The 13,047-nt window shown below is 38.9% G+C and overlaps 1 protein-coding gene across 24 annotated transcripts in view; it reads right to left on the reverse strand.

Moving 5' to 3' along the window:
- The window catches only part of LOC126335303 (broad-complex core protein isoforms 1/2/3/4/5-like), a 400,342-nt gene that overhangs the window by 340,159 nt on the left and 47,136 nt on the right, over nt 1-13,047 (reverse strand). For all 24 annotated transcript variants that reach the window (XM_049998420.1, XM_049998426.1, XM_049998423.1 and 21 more), the window contains one exon: nt 4,415-5,054. In XM_049998420.1, coding sequence (XP_049854377.1) covers nt 4,415-5,054 — 640 coding nt within the window. The remainder of the gene's footprint in view (nt 1-4,414; nt 5,055-13,047) is intronic.

Consider the following 13,047-nt stretch of genomic DNA (forward strand, 5'->3'; position numbering starts at 1 on the left):
AAAATTGCCAATCTTGGGAATTTTGCACTCATTTAAATTTGGTATACTTTTTTCCTTTTTTCTGCGATAGTGTTCCCACTCCTTTTGTGTACCAAGGGGGGACCATCTTCATCATTTTTTTAATTTACTTGGTATTAATCTCTCAATTGCTGTCAGTACTATGCCATTGAAGTTGAGCCACACCTACTCTGCACTTAGATTGTTAATCCTGAAAGAGCGGCGATTGTCTCTCAGGAAGGTGTCAAGGAAATTTTTATCTGCTTTTTTGAATAGGTATATTTTTCATTTATTTTTGGGGGACTTGGGAGTTACGGTATTCAGTCTTGATACGACGCCCTGTATTCACCAATCCCTGTATCCATTTTGATGTTTGTTGTTAGCTCAGGGACATGTCCAACATATTCTTCTGCTTGAGTTCAATACAAGGGTGACAGCAGCAGAGGCAGCCAGAAACATTTGCATCGTGTATGGGAATAATGCCATTGGACAGAGCACACTAAATAAATGGTTTTCTTGTTTTCAGGAGAATTGTTTTGACATTAGTGACTCTCCACATCCAGAAAGATCTTTGGCATTTGATGAAGATCATTTAAACGCATTAATCCACAATGATCCCTGAGAACTAACAGGTGTGAAGAGCTGTGATCCTTCCACCATCGTGCGACATTTGCATGCAATGGGGAACATTCAAAAATCGGGTGTATAGGTAGCACTTGCTCTAACCCAAAATCAAAAAAATCAGCAGGGTGGGCATATTTACATCTCTGCTTCATCATCATCAAATGGCTCTTGACAAACACCAACCATTCCTAACCTGTATCATTACTGGTGGCAAGAAATGATGTCTTTGTGTTAACATAAGGAAAAGAAAGGAATGGTTGAACCCAAAAAATGCAGTAACTCTCCATACGAAGATCTGTTTGCATCCACAAAAGATTAATGATATGCATTTGGTGGAACAGCGGCAGGGTGCTATGAATTGCTTCCCTGAGGCAAAACAACCACTGCTGACATTTATTATCAACAACGGAGACGTTGAAGGCACAATTCATGAACAACGACCAGAAAGACTGCGTGAAGTGATGCTACTCTGTGTTACACCCGGCTGCATTCTGCTAGACTGACAAAAAATACTGTACAGGAGTTAGGCTGGGAAGTCATTCCACACCCACCATATTCACCCGAATTTGCACCCTCAGATTTCCACATTGTTCACAATCTATCGAACAATCTTCAAGGAACACCTTTCTGGAGGGAAAAGCACTTCGAATATGGGTCGACGAGTTCTTCACTTCAAAACCACATGATTCATATAGTTGTGGAATCAAAATGTTACCCCAGCATTGACAGCCCACTTGTAAATAGTTAAGGAGAATAAACTATTAATGAGTAAAGTCATTTCAATGTGTATTGTTGTGTTTATTAAACTTATGGAAAAATGCTACGAACATGTGCACCAACCCAATATATTCGTTTGTTTACAATATTAACAGAAGAGTAAAAAATCCTTTTAAAATGACAAATGGCACACGCAATTATGATAGAAAACATAAATCAATTATTGCAGAAATTCTATACCATCACTGACTGCATAGTTTTGTCACAAGTATTGTTGATGTTGTTGTTGTTGTTGTTGTCTTCAGTCCTGAGACTGGTTTGATGCAGCTCTCCATGCTACTCTATCCTGTGCAAGCTTCTTCATCTCCCAGTACTTACTGCAACCTATATCCTTCTGAATCTGCTTAGTGTATTCATCTCTTGGTCTCCCTCTACGATTTTTACCCTCCATGCTGCCCTCCAATGCTAAATTTGTGATCCCTTGATTCCTCAGAATATGTCCTACCAACCGGTCCCTTCTTCTTGTCAAGTTGTGCCACAAACTCTTCTCCCCAATTCTGTTCAACAAATCCTCATTAGTTATGTGATCTACCCATCTAATCTACAGCATTCTTCTGTAGCACCACATTTCAAAAGCTTCTATTCTCTTCTTGTCTAAACTACTTATCGCCCATGTTTCACTTCCATACATGGCTACACTCCATACAAATACTTTCAGATATGACTTCCTGACACTTAAATCTATACTCGATGTTAACAAATTTCTCTTCTTCAGAAGCGCTTTCCTTGCCACTGCCAGTCTACATTTTATATCCTCTCTACTTCAACCATCATCAGTTATTTTGCTCCCCAAATAGCAAAACTCCTTTACCACTTTAAGTGTCTCATTTCCTAATCTAATTCCCTCAGAATCATCCGACTTAATTCGACTACACTCCACAAGTGAATAAATTCGTTTCATTATATACACTATTTTGATACTTTAATGTTAACTGTTATAAAAAACTGAAGTGACAATATAATTATTGTGATCCAGTAATGTGAAGGAAAACAAGTACATTTGTAAAGAATCACTGATTGGCAAATCCCAGGGACTACTACTCATCTATTTCTCACTTTGCTTATAATATCACATTTTCTTCGTGAAGTGTAAGTGTTGTATCTCAAGTGCATGTGTCTAGCACACAGGTCTGTGATAATCTTGTGTCAACTGCAGTATTGCTTCTATTGATTATGAAAAAGTGAGAGGGTGAAGCTAGTGCTGGGATACAACCTATTCCTCCCAAACAGCATGATGAGGGGACAATGCTGGACATCACCATCCAAGTCAGGTCATCATCAACAGTGTCATATCGCCTCTCTGACAAACAGGAAAAACAGTCACAACTTAACCAAGTTCAGTGACAACCAGACTTGTGATTGGGCACTGTTGATCAACACTTTTAATCTATTAGCAGGCAAATTCAACTGAACACCTTCCAATTACCTCAGTGTCATAAGCAGCTATACTCCGTCTGTACATTCAATCCTGAATTTTCCATTGTTGAATTAATTTTTAATTCCATAGATGTAGCTTAAAATTGGTGTAAAAAACACAAATAAATTGTCAGCATGTTACCATATTTCCCACTATTGAGTTTATAAACTGATTGGCTCATTTTTCAGCATAGTAAAAGATCTCTGATTCGTCAAACATAAAGTAAATAAAACTTAACAGTACTAAAACTCATTATACACATACAAAGCACTGATGCCACAAACTTATTTTCTCATGTGTTTCTAAGTTTTACATAGCACAAAACCATCAAATATTAACACATCGTAGCACAGCTTCAGAGTACACCAGTGTCTTGATAGGTTTATATTTTGAAACTGAAGTATAACCCTATCAAGTGTGATTCTGTAAGGAAACACATGTGCCCATTGACTGTATTTATTTCAAGTGCCAAAGAGTAAACATCCTATAGCTACATCTGAAATTTGCTAGCCACCTTATAAGGAGTGGTGAAGCACATGTTAATTACCATTACCATTCCTTGTTCTTTCTGTTCCATTCACAAATAGTGTCTGGGAAGAACAGCTATCGGTAATCCTCTAAATAGCCTCAAATTTCTCTTATACTACCAGCTTGATTTCCACATGGCATGCATTTAAGAGAAGGTTTGTCTTAGATATCCGAGTCTGGCATAGCCCTTTTTACAAGTTGTGTTATGTGCTTGCCCAATATTAAATTGCTATAAATGCTTACTACAAGATATTTTACATTGCTTTCAATGAGTGATCACCAATAATGTAATCAACGAATGATGACTTTTTCCACATATTTAAGTACAATATGTTGAACCTGTTCGAGTTTAGGACCAATTGTTGATCTGAGCATCAATCATTTGGCCTCTGCTACTCTTTGTATGCTTCACTACAACTTTCTGGCATTGAGGCTACACTATATACAGCATTCTTACGGAGCTTCTGATGTCAGCCCACATGACATTTACACATGTTGCAAACAGTTGCAGTCATATAGCACTTTTTTGGAGCATTCATCATGCTACTTTCATGTCTTACAATTTATTTTCATGCTAAGTTATGTACGGTAGGTAATCTCCAAGTCAATCAAAAAACTGGTCTGATATTCTGTGAGCTCTTTTTCATTTGACTAGTTGAGAGTATGGAATCCTAATGAATGCTTCCTGGAAGTCAAGGAACACAGCATCAGCCTCAGAAACACTATCTCCTGTTTTATAGATGATCTTGCACAGTACCATGGCACTACTGCATGTAACTAGCCACCTTGCATGTCACATATAAGTCTGATAAGTCTGTCCTTGCACTTATTACACATAAATTGACTTATGTATAAAAACCAGTTTCCGGAAGAGAACAGCAGACAAGAATATCTCCACTTTTTTTCTGGAATGAATTAGTTTTTAAGTTCAGCACTGAAAACATATTTAAAATTCTAACACACCACTTTATCTCTCTCTCTCTCTCTCTCTCTCTCTCTCAAACACACACACACACACACACACACACACACACACACACACACACACACACAAAGACACTATGTACTTACACAGTTCAACAGCAGACAAGCTGTCCGAAGTGGCCCCTGCATCCCGCGAGCTCCCTCCGTAAAGATCTGACAAATCTGGCGGAGCCGAACTCACTCCTTGTGTCGGTGATGAAGCACCCTCAGTTTTTGCAGCAACAAGTTGTGCCATGCTCGCAAGAGAGTCATTTTCGACAGCTGTTCCACTGGGCATCTGACCCTGATCAGCACGAGTCCGAGATTCATCAACATAATCGGGCATTTCCATTTTGACAGGAGGGTTTGACGTCGGTGGCACAATTTCAGTGGTGTCTGGGGTCTGATCCGTAACTGGCCTTCTGGCTGGAGAAGGTGGTGGTGGTGGGGACCCACTTCCCTCATCGTCACATTTCCTACTGGTCACAGACACTGCAGCAGGTTTTGCGATTGGCTGCTGAGTAGATGACCAACGGCGGCGTTTATTAGGTGGTGACTCCGGGCGTCGTTCTATATTAGAGGTGGTGGGAAAAAAGGCCGGAGCCTGAGGGGGACTTCGTGGAGACGACGTACGCTGCCTGTTGTGTCGCAAGAGCCCAATATGGCCACTATTACTGACAGAGCCTTCGGTCTCATGAACTGGTGGTGGTGGCGGCGGCGGTGGTGGAGGAGAGTCCGTCAAGTCCACCTGTAGAAAGTTTGCATACATGTTACATAACTGCACCCCTATTATTTCTGAATAAACATTACAAAAACTTTAAAAAAAACTTCTGACATAAATATCGCTGTGATAGGTTACATGTCACACTCACCAGATAGTTACTCATCAACATAAACTTAAACAATACATCATAAAAATGTAAGGCTCACTACTTATGACGACACAAATATAACAATTTTCAAATTAGAATCAAGTAATTAAATTTATAATGTAATGCAAAGCACATAAACATAACTCTCCTCTTTCCATTAAGGTCAACAGCAATATTCAAAGTGTATCACTAGCTAATCTCCCAGTTCCTTACCAATTACTAATTACAAATTAACATATTATTATTATTATTATTATTATTATTATTATTACTTCTGCTGCTGCTGCTTTCACAAAGTCTTCAAATTCAACTAACAAAATTATGGGACCCATGATCAAGAAGCATTGTTACTGTGACTAACGGAAAAAAAGGTCATACACTGAAGCTAAGGTAACAGAATTTTAATGTAAAGTGGACATCTGTGAATACAATTCTGAAAAATTATGTTTTTGAAATCTCTAGAATGCTGAATGGCTGCTAGCAAAATGTTTACATTATTGCTCAGTTTTTGAAAGTAGTTGTTTGTCCATAGGACTTCTATTCTGGATGTAGCAAACTTCCTCGCAGAACACCTAATTGTATACAAAATTTAGAGGAAAAAACTACATAATTTACAGTAAAATTTTAATCTACACTGTGAGGCATTTATCAACACACAAGCAATAACCAAATTCAGTACAACATAGACACATGTAATTAGTGTATGTGCCCCCTCCAGGAAGTAACCAATCACTTCTTCAGAATCGAGAAGTATGTCTTCTATGTGGATTTTGAAATTCTTTTGTCTGATAACATCCCATGTTGCTTTATATTTGATGGAAGTATCTTCCATGTACTGTTCACAAGCAAGTTTTTGGTCAGGGTAGGGGTTCCGAATCTCAGTCGGTAAAATCGGAACTATTAAATGATAACTTTGTTGTCTGTCTGACTGTTACAAACACTTCTACTCAGGAACAGGTACAGGTATCAAATTACAATTTATGTCAAATACTAAGGTCTATGGTCCACTGGCATCTAAGCCAACACAGTCAAAATATACAGACATTTATGCCACATATTTCAATACTCACAAACTCACTCATCAAAACTTACAGCATACTTCCCATTGATAATTTATAATTATATCACATAATAATTATTTTTTAATTTGTTGTCTCTATTTTAAAATTACCTTCCCTCAGGAACAGACAGAAGCAAAAAGGTTGAAATTTATGTCACATACTACAGTATATGGTCCTTGGTAGAGTAAATAATTTTACCTTCTAAGTCAAGCAATCAAGAGAAATGGCCATATATGTCCCAACTAACATCCAGTAATCTATCAATTAATAAAGAGATGCTACAAATGATTTACTCATTTTCAAAATCTTATATTTTTCAAAGTACAGGGTGAGCACAAAGTCTTGCCCTGATTATAAAAATTTATAACAGAATAATCGCCTGACATAATAAGTTACATTTGATGCCATTACATAGGTTAGTGTTACTAGTTTTTTTAAGACCACTTACGTTAGTAAACCTCAACATATGCTCCCTTGGTAGCTCAGAAAGTCGAGGCGGTATTCCAGTTCCCGCCAGGTATTTTGTAACATGTGTTCTGTCACAGTACCCACAGCAGCTTGTATCCTAGCCGTCAGTTCGTCGATGTCAGCAACTGGTGTGACAAAGACTCTGTCCTCGATATAGCCCCAGAAAAAAAAGTCAAGGGGTGTAATGTCTGGAGAGGGGATAAATGGAGAGCGGGGTGGCCGGGAGTTGGACCGTACGTTCCAGTCCACTGATCTGGACATTATTCCCCTCTCCAGATATTACACCCCTTGATTTTTTTTTTTTTTTTTCTGGGGCTATATCGAGGACAGAGTCTTCGTCACACCAGTTGCTGACATCGACGAACTGACGGCTAGGATAAAAGCTGCTGTGGGTACTGTAACAGAACACATGTTACAAAACACCTGGCAGGAACTGGAATACCGCCTCGACGTTCTCCAACCTACCAAGGGAGCATACGTTGACGTTTACTAACATAAGTGGTCTTAAAAAAACTAGTAACACTAACCTATGTAATGGCATCAAATGTAAATTATTATGTCAAACAGTTATTCTGTAATAAATTGTTATATTCAGGGCAAGACTTTGTGCTCAACCTGTATTACATGTACACATATTACTGGTACATGAATAGAGCCATAAACTCACCAAGTTTGCATTGATCCCATCAGTTGAACGTTACGAGTGCAATGTGTTCGCAAAATAGTGACAAAGCAACAAAAAAGTTTGTTGTTGTTGTTGTTGTTGTGGTCTTCAAGTCCTGAGACTGGTTTGATGCAGCTCTCCATGCTACTCTATCCTGTGCAAGCTTCTTCATTTCCCAGTACCTACTGCAACCTACATCCTTCTGAATCTGCTTAGTGTATTCATCTCTTGGTCTTCCTCTACGATTTTTACCCTCCACACTGCCCTCCAATACTAAATTGGTGATCCCTTGATGCCTCCGAACATGTCCTACCAACCGATCCCTTCTTCTAGTCAAGTTGTGCCACAAACTTCTCTTCTCCCCAATCCTATTCAATACTTCCTCATTAGTTATGTGATCTACCCATCTAATCTTCAACAATCTATTTCTGTAGCACCACATTTCGAAAGCTTCTATTCTCTTCTTGTCTAAACTATTTATCGTCCATGTTTCACTTCCATACATGGCTACACTCCAGACAAATACTTTCAGAAATGACTTCCTGACACTTAAATCTATACTCGATGTTAACAAATTTCTCTTCTTCAGAAACGCTTTCCTTGCCACTGCCAGTCTACATTTTATATCCTCTCTACTTCGACCATCATCAGTTATTTTGCTCCACAAATAGTAAAACTCCTTTACTACTTTAAGTGTCTCATTTCCTATATAATTCCCTCAGCATCACCCGACTTAATTCGACTACATTCCATTATCCTCGTTTTGCTTTTGTTGATGATCATCTTATATCCTCCTTTCAAGACACTGTCCATTCCGTTCAGCTGCTCTTCCAAGTCATTTGCTGTCTCTGACAGAATTACAATGTCATCGGCGAAACTCAAAGTTTTTTTTTTCCTCTCGATGGATTTTAAGACCTACTCTGAATTTTTCTTTTGTTTCCTTTACTGCTTGCTCAATATACAGATTGAATAACATCGGGGAGAGGCTACAACCCTGTCATACTCCCTTCCCAACAACTGCTTCCCTTTCATGTCCCACGACTTTTATAACTGCCATCTGGTTTCTGTACGAATTGTAAATAGCCTTTCTCTCCCTGTATTTTACCCCTGCCACCTTCAGAATTTGAAAGAGAGTATTCCAGTCAACATTGTCAAAAGCTTTTTCTAAGGCTACAAATGCTAGAAACGTAGGTTTGCCTTTCCTTAATCTTTCTTCTAAGATAAGTCATAAGGTCAGGATTGCCTCACGTGTTCCAGTATTTCTACGGAATCCAAACTGATATTCCCCAAGGTCGGCTTCGACTAGCCTTTCCATTCGTCTGTAAAGAATTCGTGTTAGTATTTTGGAGCTGTGGCTTATTAAACTGATTGTTCGGTAATTTTCACATCTCTCAACACCTGCTTTCTTTGGGATTGGAATTATTATATTCTTCTTGAAGTCTGATGGCATTTCGCCTGTTTCATACATCTTGCTCACCAGATGGTAGAGTTTTGTCAGGACTGGCTCTCCCAAGGCCGTCAGTAGTTGCAATGGAATGTTGTCTACTCTGGGGGCCTTGTTTCGGCTCAGGTCTTTCATTGCTCTGTCAAACTCTTCACACAGTATCATTTCTCCCATTTCATCTTCATCTACATCCTCTTCCATTTCCATAATATTGTCCTCATTTACATCGCCCTTGTATAGATCTTCTATATACTCTTTCCACCTTTCTGCTTTCCCTTCTTTGCTTAGAACTGGCTTCCATCTGAGCTCTTGATATTCATACAAGTGGTTCTCTTATTTCCAAAGGTATCTTTAATTTTCCTGTAGGCAGTATCTATCTTACCCCTAGTGAGATAAGCCTCTACATCCTTACATTTGTCCTCTAGCCATCCCTGCTTAGCCATTTTGCACTTTCTGTCACCGAGCGAGATGGCGCAGTGGTTAGTACACTGGACTCGCATTCGGGAGGACTACGGTTCAATCCCGTCTCCAGCCAGCCTGATTTAGGTTTTCCGTGATTTCCCTAAATCGTTTCAGGCAAATGCCGCGATGGTTCCTTTGAAAGGGCACGGCCAATTTCCTTCCCAATCCTTCCCTAACCCGAGCTTGCGCTCCGTCTCTAATGACCCCGTTGTCGACGGGACGTTAAACAGTAACCACCATTTCCTGTCGATCTCATTTTTGAGACGTTTGTATTCCTTTTTGCCTGCTTCATTTACTGCATTTTTATATTTTCTCCTTTCACCAATTAAATTCAATATTTCTTCTGTTACCCAAGGATTTCTACTAGCCCTCTTCTTTTTACCTACTTGATCCTCTACTGCCTTCACTACTTCAGCCCTCAAAGCTACCCATTCTTCTTCTCCTGTATTTCTTTCCCCCATTCCTGTCAATTGTTCCCTTATGCTCTCCCTGAAACTCTGTACAACCTCTGGTTCTTTCAGTTTATCCAGGTCCCATCTCCTTAAGTTCCCACCTTTTTGCAGTTTCTTCAGTTATAATCTACAGGTCATAACCAATAGATTGTGGTCAGAGTCCACATCTGCCCCTGGAAATGTCTTACAATTTAAAACCTGGTTCCTAAATCTCTGTCTTACCATTATATAATCTATCTGATACCTTCTAGTATCTCCAGGGTTCTTCCATGTATGCAACCTTCTTTCATGATTCTTAAACCAAGGGTTAGCTATGATTAAGTTGTGCTCTGTGCAAAATTCTACCAGGCGGCTTCCTCTTTCATTTCTTAGCCCCAATCCATATTCACCTACTATGTTTCCTTCTCTCCCTTTTCCTACTACCGAATTACAGTCACCCACGACTATTAAATTTTCATCACCCTTCACTATCTGAATAATTTCTTTTATTTCATCATACATTTCTTCAATTTCTTTGTCATCTGCAGAGCTAGTTGGCATATAAACTTGTACTACTGTAGTAGGTGTGGGCTTCATATCTATCTTGGCCACAATAATGTGTTCACTATGCTGTTTGTAGTAGCTTACTCGCATTCCTATTTTCCTATTCATTATTAAACCTACTACTGCATTACCCCTATTTGATTTTGTGTTTATAACCCTGTAGTCACCTGACCAGAAGTCTTGTTCTTCCTGCCACCGAACTTCACTAATTCCCACTATATCTAACTTTAACTTATCCATTTCCCTTTTTAAATTTTCTAACCTACCTGCCCGAATAAGTGATCTGACATTCCACTCTCCGATCCGTAGAACACCAGTTTTCTTTCTCCTGATAACGACATCCGCTTGAGTAGTACCCGCCCGGAGATCCGAATGGGGGACTATTTTACCTCCGGAATATTTTACCCAAGAGGACGCCATCATCATTTTATCATACAGTAAAGCTGCATGCCCTCAGGAAAAATTACGGCTGTAGTTTCCCCTTGCTTTCAGCCGTTCACAGTACCAGCACAGCAAGGCCGTTTTGGTTATTGTTACAAGGCCAGATCAGTCAATCATCTAGACTCTTGCCCTTGCAACTACTGAAAAGGCTGCTGCCCCTCTTCAGGAACCACACGTTTGTCTGGGCTCTCAACAGATACCCCTCTGTTGTGGTTGCACCTACGGTACGGCTATCTGTATCGCTAAGGCACGCTAGCCTCCCCACCAACGGCAAGGTCCATGGTTGTTAGGGGGAGGAAAAAGTTTGTGTGGGTTGGAATATGTAAGATGTTTATCTGTTATAACAGTGCAGCATACATTCAGAAGGAATTATGGAAAATAGAGCACTGTGCACTGGTACTGGCCCAGTTCTCTCTGTTCCCCAGGACACCTGACCTAACACCGTGTGACCTTTTCTTTTGGGGATACATTAACGAACATGTTTAGTAAACCACCCTCAGTTCCAAGAATACCTGAACAGCTAGAAGAACACATCAATGCTGTTGTGGTGACCATCAACAGGATGTTGCTACTCATAGTACGGAATGAACTTGACTACTGCTTGGACACTTGTCATGTGACCAGAGGAGGCATTCATCGATGAGTGCAAAATGTAAACTCGGTGGATTTATGGTTCGCTTCATGCACCAATCATAATTGTATATGTAATGCTTTGGAAAATATACAGGGTGTTACAAAACTATTCGTTCAAATTACTACAGGAGGTAGAGAACATCAAAATAAATATATTTCGTTATGTTATATATGGTGCCTGACAGCAATTCTAGGAACGATTCACACACAAGGTAGTACAGCATGTTAATTACAGCAGTAGGCATAATCCGTAACACTTCAGGCAGGGGGGTTACCTCCATAGTCTTGGATGTTATTGAATTTAGCATATGTTAAAATTCAGGAGTAAGTAAGAAACACATATTTTTTGTTTTCTCCACAAAAATTCCTGCCCTGAGACACAGGCCGCCAATGATGACACTGCGAACACCATTTTGTAGATGTGAATTTCGAAACAAGTTTTTAAATGCTGTACCTCTGTAACATTTCTATATATTTTGTTAGAGTTTTTTTATTTGAAAGATAATTGCTTTATGATTACAATGGTATCCTCCGTTTGGATAAATCTGTCAAAGTTCTTTTACTGTTGACTTTTGAACTTTTTTCTTTATAATTTATATTTAATTTTTTTTTTTCCCGAAAATGCCAATCCAGAAAAAAGTTAGATTTTTTGGTTGTTGTTGATTAGAACCATGTAGTACTTTATTCTCTGTAAAGAAGAGGTTCCACTTTTAAGTTGGACAGGGTTTATTTTAAAAAATCTTTTTTTTAACTTTGAATGGTAAACGTACGTCTTCACTGAAATTGTTTTTTACTAATTTTTTGTTACAATGCTTATTTCTATTGTCTTTGTTGCAGTTATTTCTTACACTTTGTTGTAGTTTCTTGTCAGTTTCTTGTTGTGGTTGTTCACTGTCGGCTTAGGTATTGTAGTTGTTCAATGCTAATTTGTTTACTGAAGAGGCTTCTAAGAAATCTGAGACCATCCAGTGAGTTCTGTGTTTTCATGAGGAATTTGCCATTTGACACAGTTGCAGTGGGTTTTGTGAAAAGGAATGTTTAAAATGTCTTCTGACTGGGGCCACAGGAGAGTGAAGTGTGCTAACGTTTTGCATATCCATAAAAGAGTGATACATAAGACAAACATAAATAGACTTCATTCAGGTTGGCAGTAGGTGTTCTTATTTGAAGACTGTTTCAATGTGAAGATGTTTCCAGTGTTGACTTTTTGTGTTCTAAATGTTTTGATACAATAACAACAATGATAGTATCTGGACAAGGTGAATATGGTGCAGATGATGCAGATTTTACATCAATAAAGGAAGAACTAAACACCCTGAATCAGTCACCTACAGAGGTAGGTGTTAATCCTGTTTAGAAACCATGGTCAGTGAAGTCGAGTCATAAGCTCAAGGCATCAAGAAAGCATAGAGAAATTACTAAATACACTACAGCAAAACTGACCACACTCTTCAAAGCAGAAATTCCATCTTCAGAAGAAAATGAGCCAAAGCACTCTTTCACTTCTTGCCACGAATTTTTTACAAATATCGATTCAGCTGTTGAATATTGTGCATCCTACAGTGAAAAGGTGCAAGTTTTAACTATTATTCCAGATACATTTTCAAAGGAAACAATTTAGAACCACATTCCATCAGTATCAAAGTATATGGTAGACAAATCAGGAAATGTGAGGCCTGCAATTTCAATTGTCTATCAAAA

This window comes from Schistocerca gregaria, chromosome 2 (assembly GCF_023897955.1).
Source record: "Schistocerca gregaria isolate iqSchGreg1 chromosome 2, iqSchGreg1.2, whole genome shotgun sequence".
Classification (NCBI taxonomy): domain Eukaryota; kingdom Metazoa; phylum Arthropoda; class Insecta; order Orthoptera; family Acrididae; genus Schistocerca; species Schistocerca gregaria.